Consider the following 22,670-nt stretch of genomic DNA (forward strand, 5'->3'; position numbering starts at 1 on the left):
AATTAAATGATTTATTAGTTTTTATTTTTTTTTTTTTTAAATATGAACATTTCACCACATCTCAAATGGTTCAAAACAACATCAAGCAAAGTTTGTACCATTTTCTGTTTATCCACTTGATTGGCTCTATGACACTCTCTCCTCTCCACCTGTAGCTGGTGTGTGGTGAGCGCACTGGCGCTGTTGTCCTGTGGCTGCCGTCGCATCATCCAAGTGGATGCTGCACACTGGTAGTGGTTGAGGAGAGACCCCCACATGATTGTAAAGCGCTTTGGGTGTATTGCAATACACAATAAAGCGCTATATAAATGCCTCATTCATTCATTCATTCATTTTGGTAGATTAATTACAATTAACTTATTTTGTTAGATTAATTGTTTTAATTTAACTTTTTAAAATGTATTTAATTTTATGTGTTATTGAACATGACAAACATAAACATTGAACATGACATAAATTAGGCCTACATGAATTATATAAATGAAATTATTAATAATTTAAAATAAATAAATTTAATAATAATAATAATAATTAAATACTGCCATAGTTTATTTCCATTCTGGTGTCCAAGCTGAGAAGGTTGCACTTTGGCACCCTCTTGAGGTCATTGTGCCCTATTTGAGAGTATAGGGGTTGATTTCGGATGCAGCCTGTGTGCTTGTTTCTGTTGCGTTTACAATGATGTCGCGGCAGTAGAGGTGGCAGTGGTTTCTCAGTCCGTATCCGGTCAGATGGTGGATCAGCACCAAGAGATGATGTCTACAGCCCTGATCGTCAGCGGAGACCAGGACACCCAGATGACCCCCAGAGATATATCCCCAGATATATCAACCAAAAATAACAAAATAACTAAAATATAATAAAACTGATCAGAACTGGCCCCCCAACTGAGCCTGGTTTCTCCCAAGGTTTTTTTCTCCATTCTGTCACAGAGGGAGTTTTGGTTCCTTGCCGCTGTCGCCTCTGGCTTGCTCAGTTGGGGACACTTAATTTCTAGCGATTATCGCCGATTTGATTGCACAGATACTATTTAAACTAAACCGAGCTAGACAATGACATCTCTGAATTCAATAATGAAATGCCTTTAACTGAAAATTGAGTGTTTAATCTTATCATCAGGGACGTGCACAGGGGGGTTGCTCAGGTTGCCCGGGCAACTGCCCATATACCCTTCTCGACTCACGTTGCCCTTCCGAGGTGGAAAAAAATAAATAAAAAAAATCGTACAATGGATGCAGAATTTCACGTAAGCCTAGATTAAAAAAAAAAAAAAACGCAAAGCCTCATTCACTTCCATATTCGGGAAAGTGAAAGTCAGTAGGGGAAGGGCAAACTCTGTTTACGTGGCTGCAGCGCTGCACGCGACCGGCACCTGAGCTGAGCCTGCATGAGCGGCACTAGGAGATTGTCGCGGTTGTCGGGTGAGACGACTTAACGTTGTCGGAAAGGTATAACAAACGGACGATCATCATCAAGTTTTATGAAATGAATTAAAATCTTCATAAATCCAGGATGAGTTTGCCACGTTTAGCCTAAATAATCAGACAGATAGCTTGCAGACAAGCAGCCTAGGCTAGGCTACTATTTTTTTGGTAGGCATTAAGCAAACTAAGCTACATGTCTGCTGATAGTTAGTTTCTCACATTTCATTTTAGCAAGAAGAATGAATGATGGAAGTAATGCATCACATTAGTTATTTTATTCAAAATGGTTAAATGCCTAAATCCTATCACTATTTTGGGTATTGTTTGAAGCCAAGATGCCCACTGAAAAGAGGCGGATTCAGGAGAGGGAGAGACGATTCAGGGAGGCAGCAAAGGGCAGCACATCACTGCAGGGTTGGCTGCGAAAAAGCCAACCAGCAGGTGAGACAGAGACTTTGCACTGTGATAGATGACATGACACTGTGTATGTGAATTGATTAATTAGTCAGACTCATATTTTAGCCTACTAATGGCAATGTTTTATAATTACATTCCATTTAAGATGAGGAGGAGCAGTCACAAGCCTCCAGTCTATGTGAGGAAAATGTGGACCAGGAGGAGGCACATAGATCAGGTAGGCCTAAGTGATGATCACCAAATATGAGATGAGAGGACCATGCTAGAAAGTACAGGGTTAAAGAGCTGCATACTAAATAATTGTAATCTAAAAAACATAGGCTATTTTAGAGGTCATTTCAAAGATCTTGCCTGAGCAGAACATAAATACCACTAAGCTGGTCAAATCAAGGCTCAGAAATCAGTGTGGTCAAGAGCGGCTGTCAGACCTCCTCCTGCTGGCCATAGAGAAGGACATAGGAATCGACAAGAAAGAAGTTCTGAAGATTTTTGTTGAAATGGCCCCTAATAGCCGGCTTCTCCTTTGAAGCTTTGCATGTTTAGTATGTAAATTTGGAGAAACCTATCAGTGACTTGATAGGGTATTGTTAGGGATATTGATGTAGGGATTTTCATGACTCAAGTCAGGATTTTCTATGTTATTATTAGTAGTAGTTAAGGTGATTTAGTGCTGTATTTCAGTGTTTTACTACTTTGTGTATATATATTTTAATAAAGACCCTGTTATTCTCAGTCCTTCATATATTGTCACATATTGGTAGGCGAGTGCCCTTTTTTTAGGTCAGAGCAACTGCCCCTCAAAATTCCTGTGCACGTCCCTGCTTATCATTATACATTACTGACACTCTATCCTCCAATTTGATACTGTTAAGTGCTTTGACACAATCTGTATTGTAAAAGCGCTATATAAATAAAGGTGACTTGACTTCTCAAACTAGGGGAGCCCCAAAATGGATCCATGGGAGCCACATTTCAAGCTGATGTAAATGCATAGACTGATTAAAAAGTAAGAATAGTATTAGCCTAAATGGTCAGTCTAAAGACAAAAATAACACTTGCTGGCAATTCCTCTGGTACTTCAGATGGAAATCTTGCTTCTCTTCCATACATCAAGAAGGGACTGTATTTAGTAGTTGTGTGGATTTTTGAACGCAACGAAAACAAAACTGCATCAAGAAAAACAGACCAGTTTTCCGAGAGCCCTAATATGGATTGTAAAAAAAATCATTAACTAATTGTATAACACATGACATGACAGAAAATATTTAACCCTCAGGTTGTGCTCAAATCCCCATAACACTTGTGGTGTTCCCAGTCAAAAATGACCAGGGCACAAAAAACAGCTTATAAATCTCTTGTAATGCAAAGAATATCTGTGGAGGATCGCACAGACCTCCACATGTTAGCCAATGGTTTGGGGATGGTAGGCAGCTGTCACACTCCTTTTTATGCATAGTAGATCACAAAGGCACCTGTTTATCTAAGAAAGAATATAAGAATTTTGCATTTAATCATGTGGGTAGGTCACTTATTTGCAAAGAGAATTAGGCATTATAATAGTTGTTATATATTGATTCACCTCATTAACGAACTCTCTGCCTTGATCAGACAAAGTCCTGACTGGGCAACCATGTCTGTAAATAACAGAACACAGGTGCCTTGAAACTTCTACAGCTGATTTGGACTTCAAGGGGAAAGCTTCCACCCACTTTGAGAAATAATCAGTTATTGTCAAAATGTACACTGTCTTGGGCAGTGGTCCAGTCAAATCAATCCCCAGCAGTTCCCAGACTGAGGAGACCTAAAAAAAGAACGGCAAGCAGTCCAATAAAAATTATAATAAAAAAAGTTTACAGATTAGAATGCATTATGCTTAAAATTAGCAATTTGAAAGCAGAAATACCTGAATACTTTCCAGTGTGCTCTCTAGTATAAGAGGTTTTCCCACCCTTTGACACTGGTCACATTCACTCACCTAGAAAAATGACAAATAATGCCCATGAAAATGATTAAGTACAAGCTATAACAATAAACCATATTTATTTGTCATCCAAAAATGTGACAATAACTCATCAACGTATAATCAACGTATATATAATTAATTTTCCCATTTCTCAACGTCGACAGTCATCCCTGGCCAATAATACCTGGCACACAAGGCATTGCAAGTTTTAAATACCCCACTGTGGCCTCCCAAAGGGATGCTGTGGAATTCATCGAACAATGCCCTGCATTTGTCCTTGGTTTTAACCGCCTTCCTTCTCCCATAATACAGCAAACCATCTGTAACATTGACTAAATTGACTAAATATGTAATATAAATTAACCTTAGAGACTTTTTGCAAAGCACTGCCTTCACACCATAGGTGTAAAAAGTACTCAAAAATTTTACTCAATTAAAAGTATAAGTATCTGGCCAAAAACATACTTGAGTAAAAGTAAAAAAGAACAACTTTAAATTGTACTCAAGTATTAAAAAAGTAGAACAGATATACAGAAGTTTTATTAAAGGGAGAAAACGAAACAAAATGCACAGGTTAAACACATACATCTAGTGCAACAACAACATTTAAAATGCACAGTGGAACACACACACACACACGTTTGTTTTTGTGAAAAGTGGGGACTCTCCATAGGCGTAATGGTTTTTATACTGTACAAACTGTATTTTCAATTGCCCTACACCAACCCTACACCTAAACCTACCCCTTACAGGAAACTTTCTGCTATTTCAGATTTTCAATACACTCCATTCTGTGTGATTTATAAGCGTTTTGAAAAGTGGGGACATGGGGTAATGACCTGAAAAGCCACCTTCTCCTTGTAATACCTGTCATACCCTTGTAATTATACAAATTTATATCCTCACTTGTCACAAAAACACACACACATACACACACACACACACACACACAAATACAGGGAAAGGGATTAAAAGAAAACTCTATCCTTTCCACCCTCATGCCATCCAATATATACATATATAAATCACTCAAGTATTTTACACCTCTGCTTCACACTAACCTGTGACTCTGAACTTTGATGAGTATCGCCTCAAGTTTTGACGTTCCATTTTATTATATTGTGTTGGGTACACATTTGTAGTGAGGAAAGCAATCACCTCTTCGTATCTTCTCTCCATGATACTATCTACAGTAGAATTCAGAAGCAGACAGATTACTCACACAGACAGTTATTGTTTTTTTTTGTTTTTTTCATTGGCTATGTCACAACCGTTACTAAAAATTATACAATAAATCTGTGCTAACTAAAAAAAAAAAAAGAAAAAAAAGTTTTTTTGTGTAAAAATGCACAGTATTACACACAACTTTAATATAGTAATAGAGTTGACCTATAAAGCCCAAGACATACTGCATGATTTTCGGCGTGTGTCTCGGGCTTAACACAAAAACATTTTTGATAACGTTATGGTCATCGAAATCACAGACAATGAAGAAATTATCACCCATTTACTGGGAGCAATTCGATTTTGAATATAGTAGGCCTATTTTAATTTAGCAAGATCTATTTAAATCACGGGTTTGTCAAGACTGCATGCTTTTTAGGGGGAATAAAACCCTTGTGATAAAATTAGGCATTGGCATGAGAGACAATGAAAAAATATCACATTTAATGTAAAAGATTCGACGTACAGTGAAAAAGTATTTTATTTAGTAAGACAAATTTTATTTAGTAAATCAAGGACTCGTCAAAACTGCATACTTTTTTGGAAAAGCACCCTCATGATAACATTAGAAAACTCTTTTTTGTTGTTATAAATTTTTAGACAATGAAGAAATTATTACATATTTACTGGGAGAGATTCACTTTAACCCAAAAACACAACTTTAATTAAGCTAAATTGATTTTACTTATGCGCTTGTTCACAACTCCGACAGGGTAGCTCAAATTTATGGGTGGGTCTTCAGATAGAGGGTAGGGTACTGCGCATGCGTATTGGGCATGGGTAGCTCATTCTGAGAGGTAGCACAGAGTGTCGGAAGGCAGCGCCATTTTTCAAATTAATGACGGTTGTTTACGGCAACGCTAAGAATTGTGAGTTATCTGTAGCAGCGAAGGATACACCTCATGCATCCTCCGAATTCCTGTGAAAGAAGGTCGCATTCGGAGTGTCCTACTGGCTTTTCTGAAATGAGACAGGCTCGATGACGTATGCAGCCTTCGAATGCGACCTCCAGAGGACGCAGCCTTCTAAATGAGACACAGCTATAGTTAATTTGTCTTGCTAACATCTATGACTCATGAGCTACCATGTAATGAGATATATCATGGGCATACAAGCTAACTTAATGGAGGAACGACAGCTGAGTACAATAAAATTAATAACGTCATCAGAATCGCCACATTGATATGCAAATCAGGCATTAAGTAATTAAAATGTGTTAATTTGCATACATTTGACACAAGGCTTTGCAGATGAATAGGATAAACAATATAACTAAAGCATATCACCACAGAACTTCCCCAGTTATTAATGGATTACATCAAGAGTCTTTTTTCCTTTAAATGTTACGCTTAAATATAGCTTGTTTTGGTTCATTTAGAAGAAATATACAGAATCAAACAGAAGAGGGTAGTAGGCTTAAAACAAACCTCTTAATGTATATTTTGGCAATTTCTTTTCCATTATAGCAAAAGAAGACATGGAAGAAAAATAGTCCAAAGTCTCAAAATTGAACAGTACATGAAGTGTGCTGCCTCAAGCAATAACGTCATAATTTTGATCTCAGACTCCTCATCTAATAACTACCCATTCTATTAGTAATGTTGATAGATCTTAAAAGCCCTCCCTCAAATCTGAAACAAAGTTCTTGTCACCATCAGTGTGTGTTCTTGTTTATGCTACATTGTTTTTTTGGACATTGTACGAGGGAAAATCTTTTATTAAAAATAGTAAATAATGTTTATCTGAAAGTGTAACAATGCAAACAGGTTTTCTGTAAGGAGTAGATTTAGGGTTAGGGTTGGGTTAGGGGATAAAAAAGATTGTTTGGTCAGTATAAAAGTAAAAGAAGTCTATGGAAAGACCACAATTCACAGAAACAAACGTGTGTGTGTGTGTGTGTGTGTGCATGGTACGGTAAGTGTAATTATAACAACATCAATAATAATAATAATTATAAACGCCCTCTTGAGGTCATTTGATGTTTCACCTTTGTGAAAGTATGAGGAGCTTATGCCAAAAGTAGGCGGAAGGGTGGGGTTAGGTACAGACCTTCTATTTAACCCCTTTGTAGCTGTAGTCCCACCTTTGGATCAGCCACGCCTACTTGAAGAGGCAGTACCTACTAGAGACAAACTGTTGAAAGGCATTTTAAATGATTCCAATTTATGCTTTTATAAATTCAAAAATATATTAAATTTAAAAGTTTAAATATAAATATTAAATAAAACAATAAAATTAAATATAATAAAAAAATATATGAATGTATTGTATTATTTATATATATATATATATATATATACAGTGAGGAAAATAAGTATTTGAACACCCTGCTATTTTGCAAGTTCTCCCACTTAGAAATCATGGAGGGTCTGAAATTGTCATCGTAGGTGCATGTCCACTGTGAGAGACATAATCTAAAAAAAAATCCAGAAATCACAATGTATGATTTTTAACTATTTATTTGTATGATACAGCTGCAAATAAGTATTTGAACACCTGTCTATCAGCTAGAATTCTGACCCTCAAAGACCTGTTAGTCTGCCTTTAAAATGTCCACCTCCACTCCATTTATTATCCTAAATTAGATGCACCTGTTTGAGGTCGTTAGCTGCATAAAGACACCTGTCCACCCCATACAATCAGTAAGAATCCAACTACTAACATGGCCAAGACCAAAGAGCTGTCCAAAGACACTAGAGACACCTCCACAAGGCTGGAAAGGGCTACGGGGAAATTGCCAAGCAGCTTGGTGAAAAAAGGTCCACTGTTGGAGCAATCATTAGAAAATGGAAGAAGCTAAACATGACTGTCAATCTCCCTCGGACTGGGGCTCCATGCAAGATCTCACCTCGTGGGGTCTCAATGATCCTAAGAAAGGTGAGAAATCAGCCCAGAACTACACGGGAGGAGCTGGTCAATGACCTGAAAAGAGCTGGGACCACCGTTTCCAAGGTTACTGTTGGTAATACACTAAGACGTCATGGTTTGAAATCATGCATGGCACGGAAGGTTCCCCTGCTTAAACCAGCACATGTCCAGCCCGACTTAAGTTTGCCAATGACCATTTGGATGATCCAGAGTCATGGGAGAAAGTCATGTGGTCAGATGAGACCAAAATAGAACTTTTTGGTCATAATTCCACTAAACGTGTTTGGAGGAAGAAGAATGATGAGTACCATCCCAAGAACACCATCCCTACTGTGAAGCATGGGGGTGGTAGCATCATGCTTTGGGGGTGTTTTTCTGCACATGGGACAGGGCGACTGCACTGTATTAAGGAGAGGATGACCGGGGCCATGTATTGCGTGATTTTGGGGAACAACCTCCTTCCCTCAGTTAGAGCATTGAAGATGGGTCGAGGCTGGGTCTTCCAACATGACAATGACCCGAAGCACACAGCCAGGATAACCAAGGAGTGGCTCTGTAAGAAGCATATCAAGGTTCTGGCGTGGCCTAGCCAGTCTCCAGACCTAAACTCAATAGAGAATCTTTGGAGGGAGCTCAAACTCCATGTTTCTCAGCGACAGGCCAGAAACCTGACTGATCTAGAGAAGATCTGTGTGGAGGAGTGGGCCAAAATCCCTCCTGCAGTGTGTGCAAACCTGGTGAAAAACTACAGGAAACGTTTGACCTCTGTAATTGCAAACAAAGGCTACTGTACCAAATATTAACATTGATTTTCTCAGGTGTTCAAATACTTATTTGCAGCTGTATCATACAAATAAATAGTTAAAAAAAATCATACATTGTGATTTCTGGATTTTTTTTTTGGGATTATGTCTCTCACAGTGGACATGCACCTACGATGACAATTTCAGACCCCTCCATGATTTCTAAGTGGGAGAACTTGCAAAATAGCAGGGTGTTCAAATACTTATTTTCCTCACTGTATATATATATATATATATTCTTTTACATGTAAATACATTTATATTTACAATTTAATGTCTAGTGATTTAATATCTGTACTACTTGGTTGATTTCTTATTTATTTATCTATTTATTTATTTTTCATATATATATACTGTATATATATATATATATATATATATATTATTGGATTTGATCTCATTTATTTGCACTTATTTATTTAACTTGCTTGGATAAGTCACGTCACGTAACATTTAGTGTATGATTTGTTTTCAAATTTATTTAACAAACTCTGAGATAAAATACCATAACAAAGGCAAAACATTTATTTACACTGGCATATTATTTAAAATTTAGGTAATTGTTAATAATACACAATGTCAATAATACTCAAACGTGACATTTATTATAAACCTTTTATGACTTTACAGTGAATTCTGGTTAGTATGTGTTCAGGGACACAAATCTGTGTGCTTGTGGAGACAAGAAGAATATATTTTAATGTGGCATTTCCTCATTGAACTTTGATCTTCAAGTGTTTGGGCTGCATTAACACTTTATTGCATTTAACAAGAATCGCCTTTGTGTTTAAAGTAGCACACGAACACCAATAATCATAAAATATTACAAATATTTAACTCAAAACTACATATAATGATTAACAAAAATCTAATAGTCCATGAGTCTTATGTGAGATGTGATTTAATTTGCATTTCAAAATAGACTTTTTCCATTGCATTAAAACACATCGACTGAGACTCTTTGGATAATTCAGCATCAAAGCAGGCATGTAAAATAAGCAATGCCTCTTTAAACTATTACATATACACCCTTCATTTGGATAAGCAAATACATTTTCCCAAGTGCAGATATTTCCCAATTCATCTACTGTATTAAAAGTGCCGTTTTATCTGTTCTTTTTTTGCTGTTCCTCTCTCTCTAGACTTTCCAGACCAAGTTTCAACACTTGAACTTCCCCTTCCTCTCAGAAAGCTTCACTGTATTTGTCAGACACACTGCATAAGGCAAGCTATACTAAGAGAAAGGATTTCACAAAAAATACCATAAAATCATAAGTGAAACTGCAGAGCAAGTGAGAGCATCAGTCAGTAATGTGGTATCATAATGAGATTGTTTCCAGAAAAGAAGGTTTGCTTCTACGGCAAGGAGGCTGATATTGACCCTCAGCTCCTTACAACTCCAATAATGATGACAGAACAACTGCTGAAATCATATATACACTATATCAAGGAGCACATAAGAGTAAACATGGTTTAAACAAACACATATGGACTCTACTTTTTTTTAGCAAATAAATACAATATCAAATAACACTTGTGCTATTTTAGTATCATTGAGATATCATTTTAATTTCTTTTTAACTTTAAAGTTTTAGTAATTGTGTTGTGTTTTGTCATTTTTATTATGTCATTGTTTTATTGTATATGTCTATTTTTATTCATTTTTACTTCATTTTTATTTTATTTTATTTAGTTAAATTAAAATAAGAACTAGCTGAAATAAAAATTTTTTATAAAAGACAAATTGTGTATTTTATAATTAATTTTAATATTTTAGTTTGCTCTTATTTTATTTCAAGTAATTTCTTTATTTCTTTATTTTAGTTTTAGTTTGGGTTAACTAACTCTGGACTCCTTTAAATCTTCTTAATTAAGAAGAAGGAAGGTAAGAGAAAATTCCAAATTTGTAAGCAGATTCTTTGAAAAACCACACATTTGTGGACTGCTTGGAAAAACTACATATTTATATGAACACTGACATTCATGCACCAATAATTATATCAGTCATTATATATCAATTAGTAATTAGTCATTATATTATCAATTATTAAGTTGTTGTTTACAATATAAAAATATTATTATTATTAATTAAATGCTAAATATTATAATTACTATACAATTTAATATTATAATATATTAGATATAAAATTATTATTGCATCAATATTAAATTACAAGTAAACTTTATTATAAACAATACTGTAAAGAATGACACAGAATCACAATCATGGAATAAATATGACTTTCCTTGAGAAACAATTTACCATGTTTTCACATTAAGCTTTTTCGCTCCACCCTCCCTTCCTGTTACAAGAAATTCGATGGAAGAGCTTTTGTTTTTCTATTGTCTGAAGTCCATGTTCATCATCTCCACCCCTTATGATGAAATATAGAGTCCTATAAAAGAGCATTATCTGCACGATCAACAACTGCTGTTGTTATCGGTGAATCTCAGGTTTTTACAAGACTATACAAGAATAGTGAGTATACATTTTAAAGCTTTTACTACAAGCAATTAAAAGCATAAATGATGTTGGTTTGATTGCTTCTATTGTCCTCATTTGTAAATTGCATTGGATAAGTGTCTGCTAAATGACTAAATGTAAATGTAATATAAATGTAAATTAATCCAGCATTGTTCAATAATGAGCTTTAATTCTAAATAAAACTTGGCCAAAACCAATGACTTACACACACTGTAAAAAAAAAAAGTTGATCCAACTTAAAATTTTAAGGCAACAAACTTCAGCAGATTTTTGAGTTTTCTCAACTTGTTGTTTTAAGTTTATACAACAAAAATGTGAGAATCTCCCACAAAAACAAGTTGAGCAAACTCAAAAATCTGCTGAATCTGGTAAAACATTTTTTAAGTTACAGTGCAGTAAAGTCTCTAACGACCACTTTTAGCAACTTTTTAAAAAACAGTGGTTTAATAATTGACATTTCAGGTAGGATTGTGTAACTTTAATGTTGACTCTATTGATTTACAGATGAGTGCATCCATACTCCAGGAAAGGTCTGTAATCCTGCTCCGATTCCAGCATTATACAGTTGCAATCAAAATTATTCAACCCCCTTGACCTGCAAAAAATTCAATAATATAAAACAAAACAATTCAACCAAAGCATCAGAAAGCTATTAGAGAAAGTTTATTAACACACATGTGAGTGACTGAGAACATAAAGTTGATGAAAAATTTAAATCTAATTGAAAAAATTATTCAACCACCAACAGTAAACTTTTGTGCAAATTTTAAATTTGAAGTGCAGCTTCTGTCACCTCTCTACTGCAAACTTGGCCCATTCCTCCCTTGAAAAAGCTTCCAGATCACTGATGATGTTTGGTTTTCATGTTGCCACCAAATATTTTCAATCAGATTTAAATCTGAAGACTGAACAATTCTACAACTGATCTCTGAACCAAACATAAGTACATTTGGATGTGTACTTTGGGATGGCTGTCTTGCAGGAGAGTCCATTGATCATCAAGCTTCAGTCTCTGCACTGAAGGCATCACAATTCTTGCTAAAATGGCCTGATACTTAAAAGAACCCATGGTGTCCTTCATGCAGTGAAGATTTCCACACGTCAAAACACCTCTAACCAGACTGGTCCACCTCCAAGTTTGTCCGTGGAGATGGTGTTCTTCTGCTCATGAGCTTTGCCTTTTTTTTGCACCAGATATGCTGATTCATGGGTCCAAAAAGTTGGGTCCAATTGATTCACATCACTCCATAAAAATGTTCTTCCAGAACTCCACAGGTCTATCCAAATGAATTGAATGCATATTCAAATTGACCTTTTATGTTCTTCTTCGCCATGCTTGTCTAGTGTTCAAAAACATTACATTATTGACATTATCACTTTTAATTTGCTGCTAAACTGTTATAGATACATTAAAAAAAATATTCTGGATCTTTAGAAAAGCTTACATTTGTAAATGATTACAGTCTCCAGGGGGTTGAATAATTTCGATTGCAATTGTACATAAATACAGCATAAACGCAGTTATGCACATGTCTATTACAATCTTGATCATTCTGCGATCTGTTCATAATGGCTCGTTTCCACTGAGCAGTACGGTACAGTACAGTTCGGTACAATTCGGTATGGGTAACCCTGATCAGGTTTGCGTTTCCACTGCCAACAGTACCCTTACTTGGTAGGCGTGGTGTATGCCGGAAAGTAGCGATCGACGATAAAACGCGACAATAAGCACAACTCTGCCTCTCTTTGTAATGTCAGTTTTAATGAACAATGATAGCCATTATAAAAGTATAAGTACAAAGTATAAGAGGCTTATATAAGAGGAAATAAAGACAGAAGCAAACAATTCAGTCAAACATATGCTACAAAGTCAGCACTGTAACGTTATACTGTAAAGTTCAAAATAAATATAAAGTTAAACATAATTTTATGTTCAGCCAAAACGATATGACCAGGAACAAATCATAGATTCATGAGACCACGAATGCCTGTTAAATATACCCAAAACGAATTGTATCTCATGTTTAATCACAACAGAGACATCAGAGCCAGCGGCATTTGTCAGAAGGACTAGCCGAGCTAAGGCTGCTCGAGGCGGATACATGAGCTGAGCGCCCGGTGATCGCATGGAGCTCCGAAATCGGCATAGCAAATTTTCAAATAGGTGCTATCTTTACAAATAAACCACAGATTTGAGTTTTAAACAATTACATTCTCGCCTGAAAAACTCTTAAAACTACATTTCATGACACTATAACAGTATATTTAGAAAATTACGTGGGTTTTTGGGCAATGACATTTCACCAAGAACAGACAAGAACGCATATTAAGAAACGGCTTGTCTGTGTGAAAATATAAAATTATGAAATACGCTGTTAAATGTTTTTGTGTGTTTGCGCACTCTGAAGTAATAAGCCGAACACAGCAGAGCGGAACGATTGAAGGAGAAGCTTTATCCCCTTGTATCACGCAAAAGTGACAATTCTAGTCAACCAATCAACGTTCTGCAGTGAGTTTAGCTCCACCCTTTTGGTACCCTTTGCTGTGCTAGGTACCCCAACGGAAGGGTACCAAAAAAGTGGTACGGTTCGCTATTTTGGTACCATTCACAACTTCTGACAGTGGAAACGGAAATAATTGCGTACCGTACTGTACCGAACCGTACCGAACCGTACCGCTCAGTGGAAACGAGCCATAATTTACATCAGAGCAGGCCTGGCTTGGGGGGGCTTTTATATTTCATGGGGGGGCCGAATCGGGGGGATGGTTGGTTTCAAGTAAACGCGCAAAATGCTTTAGGCTATTTGGGTAACACTTTACAATAATTCACTAACACTTAAATTAAACAGAAAAACAAGCAGGTGCATGATTTGCAATGGCAGACAATACAAATAATTAATAACCGTTCCCTAAATCCTGCGTTTGGACCAGGCTCGGTTGCCGAGCAGGTGCCCCCTCAAATTTTTGAGCCAAGTGGATTTTGAATGCAGCTTCCAAAAGACAAAAAATAGCAGATTAATTTTTTTTTTTTCTAATCACCGGCGTGATTAGAACATGCAGTGCATCATATCATCAGCTGCTAAATTAAAATCTGCATTCGCTTGCTGCTGCTCAGCCAGATACACATTTTTACAGTGCTGCGCATTATAACCAATCACACGCGATGCTGTTGAGCTTATGAATGCAAAGACCAATCAGAGGTGTTCAGATGAGTCATCGCTAAAATGCTGGTGTTTTCTTCACTCGCTCTCTGACTGAAGAACTCTTTCTGGCGAATTCTCTCGTCAGAAACAACAAAGTGAAAATGTGTGCACGAATCTGTAAGATATTGATTTCATAGTGTAAACAGCTTCAGTGATTTTAATGGGAGTTTTTGAGAGCGCTTGAACTCTAGACTGTCAGTGAAAATGTTCTTTGATAATGTAATTGTACTTTGCTCTCTTTCTGTACAATCAAAATGTTATGATTAGTAGCCTAACTTGCAATGTTTTCATTCACATTAACTTTCAATGTTATATTCACATTAAATATAAAGTCAGTCGTATTAAAAATATGTTATGGCATGACACCCATAAACAGACATGTTTTTATGCATATAGTTAATAGATTACATTATTAGGTTACTTTGACCATCGCCCACTATCAACATAATCTATAAAGGTGAGAATCAAGATATTTCATGATATAGTTAATGCGTTTGTGAATGTTTCGAATAAAAAGGAAAAAATAAATAAAACATAAGTGCTGTTGTGGCTGCTGTGTGCCACGTGGTGACCCCCCCCCACCAACTCGTGCCCCCTCAAAAATAATGAGTGCATGACGCCCCTGATTATACACTATGAGTTAGACCATTATACATGCTAAACTAAAGTCCAGCCATCCCCCTCGGTCCGGAGGGGGGGCACAAGGAATGTCCGTGGTGGGGGGGCCAAGCCCCCGGCCCCTCTGGCGCCGGGCCTGCATCAGAGTAAATTGTATTCAAATGTAATATAATGAAATAAACAAAATATCATGTCTGTCTATGTCTCCATTTCAGTGGGGAGGTGAGAATCGCACACTCTCTACATACGAAGGAAGAAGAGTTTGTAGTCAAAAGGAGAAAAACTGTTTTTCAAAGCCTGCAGAAATTTAAGATACACTGCAGTAAGGTAAAACATCTTATACTTAATGTATTTACTAGTCTACTAGCAGTGTAACGTACCGGAAATTTTGGTAGGCCTGGTTCGATTCTGTACGCATGCATGTGTAGCGAACAAATATAGCTGCGTAACACTCGCATATATTTCTTCATTCTAACAATCTGATATTGATTCTTAAATCCCGTCTAATAATCTAGGCGCAATAAGCTTTGTGTTTTGTAACTTTCAACAAGAAACAAAGTCGTTTTTTTTCCCCCAATTCTGTCCATTTTACCGGAAATTCAAACAATAAATGACGTTTCGATGCTCTTTCATGTGACGTGACATATCACTGTATAGAAAGGGAAGCACAAGTTAACGTGTGGCGATCATTCACTCTTTACAGCAGGAAATAAACTAATCCCGCAATCACTGTTTTACCGCGGAAAAGAAATCACTCTGTAAACGACGTCAAGTAGCATCACATTTACCTCAGGAAAGTCATTTAATATATCCACAGCCCAGCTAGTGAAATTGAATCTAGAGAAGAGCATTTCACTAAATATATGCGCTATATTTTACTTAACCGGTTAGTGACGACTTAATAATTTAATGTATTTTTAAACAAATCTGTAATGAAAACAAGTAATGACAGCCGCTGTGTAAATGATTATAATTCAACAATGAATTGGAGTATAGAGATATTTATATACTTTTATAAATTACTGTAAAAGCTGCCTTACATTCATTGCATATTAAATTTACATTACATCACATTTGCATACAGTTTCTTTTTTTTTTTTTTTTTTTAAATTGAGCATTTATTATTATATCACCTAAAAATAAAGTTTTTTTTAGTTGAATTAATAGTTTGGGCTTTGTTGTTAATTGTAACCTTTAATCTATTGTAATGGGCAAGTAATTGTGCTCTGTACATAGTTTACAGCATTAGCTGAGGTAGATTTTTCATCCTTAAGACAGAGCCATATTTTGTTAAATAAACCACTGTTTAATAAAAAAAAGAGGCAGTTGTTTAGTGTTTTCCAACCCCTGCTATACCATCCATTTACAGAACAATGACTGAATTGAACTGAAACTGAGGTACATTACACTCGTAATATATCTACCAGGCTATTCTTTCTTGAAATGACCAACAAATGGTGTTGTTGCTGATGAGTATCAAATGTTTCCCAACAGGGGTGTCAGACAGGGGGTAATAGTGGAACTGAGTAACAGGGTCCTTGGCGAGGGGGGCGGGGGCATAATGATATACTGATTATTATTATTAGCATGATTGATGAAGTGTTGTGTTGTGATGGGCCCACTCCCTTGGTTGTGTGACCGGGGCCCAACATTTGGTGCTACGCCCCTGTTTCCCAAGTCAAACTGTGTGCGTTTCAGGATGAGGCGCCACACATTGCATTACTGGGTTCTGGAGGAGGACAAAGAGCCATGGTGGGTTTGCTGGGATCCCTGGTTCAGCTTGATAAAGCAGGTCTTCTGGACTGCATCCTTTATCTGAGCGGAGTCTCTGGATCCACCTGGTACGAACCCTGAGAAACAACAAACACACAGAGATTGAATTGGGTTGAATGTCAAAAATGAGAGCAGTATGTTCTTCTCTGAAGGTGCATGGCCTCCTTATACCAAGAACCAGACTGGTCCACCAAACTAGAGACCGTGAAAGACAGAATCATCAAGAGACTCAGCGGACCAGGAGTCAGCTGGGGAGACGCATTGGCCAAACTGAAGAAATATTACAATGAGAGAGACTTCTTCAGCTTGACTGATTTCTGGGCAGCAATAGTCGTCACAACATACGTGAAAGAGGTCTGTAACTATACACCATCCTCTGCTAGGATACACACCTGCAGAGGGGTCGAAAGTCTAAGACCACATTGAAAATCTGAAATTTAAAGGCTAATCTGAATTTAACTAAACTGAACTCAAGCATAGCTGAGATTGAATTGGTGATTCACTCATTATCTTTTCTGTTGAGTTGCAGGTGCTTATGGACTATGGATTCTGTAAGTTTCTCTGAGATGTTTTATATTCTCTTCAGATTGACGAATGCAAACTCTCAGATCAGTGGGACCATCTCAGTAAAGACCCGTTTCCCATTTACACAGTGATCGACAAACAATGCAAACAATGCAAGGAGGAGAAAGGTCTGTGTTGGTCTGCTTCTGAAAGAATTAGAGTTAGTTAATGTGCTCATCACAGCTGTTATATGGAGGTGTTTTCTGTCTGCAGACTCCTGGTTTGAGATCAGTCCACATGAAGCAGGTTATTCCCTCACTGGAGCATTTGTGGAAACCTCCAGCTTCGGCAGCCAGTTTGACAACGGCTCCAAGAAAAAACAGCAGGATGAATTTGACATGCTGTACCTGCAAGGTAACAAACTTTGTCACAGGAGAGTTTAAAAATATTTTCAATATTACATTTTAGCAGCACAGGGAGTTGCTGTTTTACAACATAAACCTTCTCATTACACAGTGAAATGTGTGAAAAAAATATAATTTCTTATGAACAATATAAGGGTTCAAATGACCATTTGATGCATTTGACTGTTATATTACACATTTAGTTTTAAAAGTAATATGTTTTTGTTTCATGTATTGAAAACACTGTAAAATGTGAATGTGTTTTCTGCAGCTCTGTGTGGCAGCGCTTTAGCTGATGGAAAGGAGATTAAGAAATTCCTCTGGGAAAAAATACATGGTGCATTTGAGGCAATGAGGAAACGTGTTAAACACAATAAAGGTGAAAAGTAAAAGATGAGCTATGATGATGATTATCTTTAATCTGGTTTTAAATACCGTTAATAACCCATAATTAATTCCATATCAGTTGATAGGTATAAATATATAGTAACACTTTACAATGAAAAAAAATATTTCTAAAGCATTTAGTCTTGGGTCATGTTTATTGCAAGATTTACTAATACATTATTAAAATCAAAAGTTGTATCTTTAATATTATTTAATGGACCTGAGCTAACATGAGCTAACAATGAACTGTTGTATTTTTACTAACATTACTAACTTAATAAATACTGTAACATATTTCTCATGCATCTTATTGTAAAGTGTTACCGAATAGATCACGAAAATGTCATCAAATTCATTTTAGCTTCAAATCAAAGCATCTTATATGGGACAATGTTGTGTGTATGTTTGCTTGTGGGAAACTCCTGATATCTGAACATGATGAATTTGGGGGTGGAAAGCACTTACATTCAAATGTTTTGAAGTGTGTTCATGTTTGTTCAATGTGTGTTTTGTCTCAAAGACCCAAACTCCCCACCTGTAGAAAAGTGTTTACAGGTGTTCATGGATCTTGTGGACATGAATCTCTGTGTTTTGAATGACGAAGATCCTTCTGCTCTTGATGAATCCATCAGAAAAACACTGAATGGTAAGAGTGTGTTAGAATTCATTTAGAGGAGATTTTTGCTTGTTTGTTCATTTTAGAGTCTATCACATTTACTGCAGTGAATATATATTTCTATTATTTCTTAATAACCATAAGTGGCCAGAAAAAAATACAGGGTCTATTGAACACAGTGAGGATAATTTGATGCCAAATAAATCAAAACTGTGAGAGACAGATGTACAATCGCTTCAGAAGGTTGTAGTGTCCTAGATCACCCAGATCATTTTGAATGGTAGAATGACAGAAAATAAGGCAGAAAATACAATTTGAAATAAAAAGGCTGCATTTCACATATACCTATAGATCCTAAAACTAACTTTTTGCCACACCTGCCAATGGCCGGTGACAAAAACAGGCAGTCATTACTACTATAATGACTAAACATATTTAATTTGTCCTTTATTTTACTAACAAGAAAGAAACAACAAACAGATTTATTGATTTATCTTTCTTTCTTTTTTTTTTTTTGTCCCTAAAAAACTTTGAGATTCTTGTCCTTTGCATGTTTTCGGCAAACAGAGCAAGCCATTATGTTACGCCTGTTTCACACATACGCAGTTTGCTGTGTGTATGTGATCATCACGATGATCTTGTTTACGGAAAATATTATTTTATTCGCTTACGTCAGAAACAGCTAATCTCTTTTAAAACTGTCTGTTGTTCCCACTACATTGCATTGTTATATTTCGGAAAAGTTTTACCCGCCAACTGGCGACTGACACTGTTACACATACTCGCCAACGTTGATTTTTACTCGCATTTGCCGCTTGGCGAGTGTTAATTTTAGGCCCCGTATACCTATATTTAAAATGTATCAAGCTCTCCTGGATTTTCAGGGGGAAAAAAAACTGTAAAACATAAAAAAAATAATAATAATAATTGATGAAACTGCAAAACTGTAAACTAATTTAAACAAGATACACACACTACAGTCGCATGTTGCCAGATAACAAAAACTTAATAATGCATGTTTCCCTCTGTTACAGAGCTCGATAGAGGCAAACATCAGCTGATTTTTCCTATAAAACAACTGAATCTTGCTGATAAACAAGATGCAAAACGCTATATGAAGCAACGCACTGAAGATGTGTGTAATCATTTGAGTCATTGTTTCAGTTCCTGGACCGGTAGGTTGAATTGTCTGTATAGTCTATTTGATTTGTACAATGTATTTGATTTTCTAATCAGATTAATGTGCGTGAACTTAAAATTGCTTTACTCTGAGATTTCATAAAGCTTCCAAAACAGACTGATGCCACAAAATAACCTTTTCTTTAGATGACCAGTTATGTCGTATTTAAAGCATAAAGCTGATGAAACTAATGTAAAAAAAATAATAATAATTTCCAAAAAACATATAATCAGCTGAAAAACAATATATAGAATATAAAACAATATCATTTACTAAATTTAAGAACCACTGTGCATTTGTTTACAGATGTAAAGATGTGGACACGCATTTGTGAACGCATGGCTCACTGGATCTGGGGCAGGAATTATGACTTTCTCCACAACATGGATGGTGAGAACAGACCCATTTGTAAATTTGCAATTCAGTGTGAAAAATAAAGTTATTTCATGCTGTGATCCCTCAGATGAAACTGTGCCTTCTACTCTTCTGGAAAGCGAGACAAGAGACTATGAAGATGCCGGACTGTTGCTAAACTCACCCTACTTCTCAGTGCTGAGAGAAGAACGACACACTGATCTCATAATTTCCCTGGATTTCAGTGATGGCGATCCTTTCACGGTCTTATACACACATAGCACATACTATAATAAAAGTTAAAGAAATAATCACCTATAAATGATCATTTACTCTCCCTCATGTAGTTTCCAACCCATATGACTTTTGTACGGTGGCCGAGAGAGCTCAACGTGCTGCAAATAGAAAAACCACCTGCAAATTAAAAAAACAACTTTGTCAATTTTACAACACAAATGCAAATTTGCATTTGCTCACAACTGCAAATGCTCACAACACAACCAAACAAAGAAACGCGCTGCAAATAAAATTTGTGAGCATTTTCAGCATGTGTGTTGTCAAGTTGATGAAGTTGATTTGCAGGTGCTTTTTCTATTTGCATGTGTTTTCTGAAGTTGCAGCGCGTTGAGCTCACTCGGCCACATACTTTTGTTCTTCAGTAGAAAACAGGAATAATCATGCTGCTTTTTCCTCATAACATTCATCATGACCACTAGAGTTCACACTAACCTTAAAAAAACATTGACAGATAATTACAAAAGCTGTGTATCATTTAAACAGATGAAAAACAAGAAAGAAAACCATTTAAACGTGCATATGATTTAATATTAATCTAGCATTCCCATTCATCTCAACCTTATGATTTCAGTGAATAACAACTTTAATTTCAAGTGAAATGTTTCTCTCACCGTTTTAATGAATTGATACTGTTATGCTTTTCCACTGCAGACACTGAGAGAAGCTGCTGATGTGTGCAAGAATCTAAAGATCAATTTCCCTAAACATATTCCCAGTGAGGACTCACAGAACCCGAAGGACTTCTATGTGTTCAAAGAAAAAAATGCTCCAACTGTGATTCACATCCCTCTGTTTAATGTGGTCAACTGTGGAGGCAAGTAAAGATTGTCTAGTTGAATAAAAATGAAACATCATCTATATTTTCATTTAAGTGTTCTACTCTTTCTTCAGATGATATTGAGGGCTGGAGAAAAAAATATAGCACCTTTCAAGGTCCTTACAGCGCTGAGATGATCACTGATCTTATGGAGGTCGCTGGAAAAAACATCTCAAACAACAGAGAGAAACTACTGGAGCAGATTGGTGCTGCTGTTGGGCAAAAAAGGAAATAAGTCCTTACTGTTTGTTTTTAATGCTTTGTGTGTGTGTGTAAGTAAATTCCATACCATTTGTCACTTTGTTGACATATTTTAGGTTAAATAAATGGACATTACTTACACTATCAAAGAGAAAACAACAACACCAGCAACTAACTAATGCTGTTTATTAAAACAAAGTATATTTCTCATCAATTTAGTGCTTTTCAAGCATATTTACATTTATTCCAAAATTATAGGTAACTATAAATCATTTCATACTCCATGCATATTGGTTAACTGCTATATTCAGCTGTTATTTTCAATAGTCAACTTATTATCAGATCATCAGTCATCAAAGCTCAGTAAACATTGTGTCATTTCACCAAGCTGATTATCTAAAACGCTTTAAGAAAGTGTTTTCAAGTCATTTCAAGGCTGAATGTGACTTGACGTACATCTAAGTGAGTTGTTGACTTAACTTTTAATTAGGCTTTTCTTTAACACCATGTTTATTCAGACCGATTTGAGGATGAGGTTTATCAGCCAATCGCAGCTCTTTTCGGTTTAATATTGTAAACACTCTTCTGCATGTTTCTGTATGTTCCTTCATGCTTGACTTTCATTAAGCAATAAATAGATGATCATTAATAATCAAGTCAACCATACCACAGACATGATCACAACTATGATGGCATCTGTTCCAATGAATTAATAAACTGTTCTCTAAAATAAGGTTTTGTGCTGGTCATGTAATTTCACAGCACAAATGCTCATTATTGTAAAATAATTACGAACTCCATGATGCGAGGAGACACGTGTTTCTGGAGAATCTCCAATCTATGGTGTCCAAGCTAAGAAAGCTGGACTTTAGATCCCTCTTGTGGTCATTATGTAAGATCATTTTTTCGCCTTCGTATTTTGCCTGTTCTTTCGTAGCGCATCCGTGTTGAATCCAGTCCACCATATGGATATATGGATATCCATTTTTATTATGTGTAGTGTGTGTTGAGAAGAGTGGAAACAAATGGCAAGTCATTTCACTCGGTGGCCATCTTTGAAACACCTCTCGAGCATCTATCTAACTGAATGGGGAAATACCAAATATTCCAAAGCTGTTCACCTTAGCTTAAA

General features: G+C 36.2%; 1 protein-coding gene across 6 annotated transcripts; it reads left to right on the top strand.

Moving 5' to 3' along the window:
- Positions 1 to 1,124: 1,124 nt before the first annotated feature.
- Positions 1,125 to 22,235, top strand: LOC131540116 (cytosolic phospholipase A2 gamma-like). 6 transcript variants are annotated; one of them, XM_058774586.1, is made up of 17 exons: positions 1,125 to 1,448; positions 1,755 to 1,865; positions 1,987 to 2,058; positions 9,842 to 9,923; positions 15,221 to 15,332; positions 16,704 to 16,846; positions 16,931 to 17,132; positions 17,308 to 17,329; positions 17,432 to 17,470; positions 17,556 to 17,696; positions 17,958 to 18,065; positions 18,594 to 18,719; positions 19,724 to 19,864; positions 20,176 to 20,259; positions 20,309 to 20,487; positions 21,172 to 21,334; positions 21,412 to 22,235. In XM_058774586.1, the coding sequence occupies exons 2-17, from the start codon at positions 1,760 to 1,762 to the stop codon at positions 21,570 to 21,572; spliced, it is 1,881 nt and encodes a 626-aa protein (XP_058630569.1). In that variant the 5' UTR covers positions 1,125 to 1,448; positions 1,755 to 1,759; the 3' UTR covers positions 21,573 to 22,235. The 6 variants fall into 6 exon arrangements, with proteins under 6 accessions (XP_058630569.1, XP_058630567.1, XP_058630568.1 ...); XM_058774584.1 differs by lacking the exon at positions 17,308 to 17,329 and having other exon boundaries at positions 17,365 to 17,470; XM_058774585.1 differs by lacking the exon at positions 17,308 to 17,329 and having other exon boundaries at positions 17,365 to 17,470; positions 20,333 to 20,487.
- Positions 22,236 to 22,670: the final 435 nt, after the last annotated feature.

This window comes from Onychostoma macrolepis, chromosome 05 (assembly GCF_012432095.1).
Source record: "Onychostoma macrolepis isolate SWU-2019 chromosome 05, ASM1243209v1, whole genome shotgun sequence".
NCBI lineage: Eukaryota > Metazoa > Chordata > Actinopteri > Cypriniformes > Cyprinidae > Onychostoma > Onychostoma macrolepis.

Bases quoted from the DNA above. Each gene is read 5' to 3' on its own strand.
- LOC131540116 (XM_058774584.1), top strand. From the start codon at position 1,760: ATGCCCACTGAAAAGAGGCGGATTCAGGAGAGGGAGAGACGATTCAGG. The intron at 2,059-9,841 runs GTAGGCCTAAGT...CTCTCTCTCTAG, and splicing joins GGAGGAGGCACATAGATCAG to ACTTTCCAGACCAAGTTTCA. The intron at 21,335-21,411 runs GCAAGTAAAGAT...CTCTTTCTTCAG, and splicing joins TAATGTGGTCAACTGTGGAG to ATGATATTGAGGGCTGGAGA.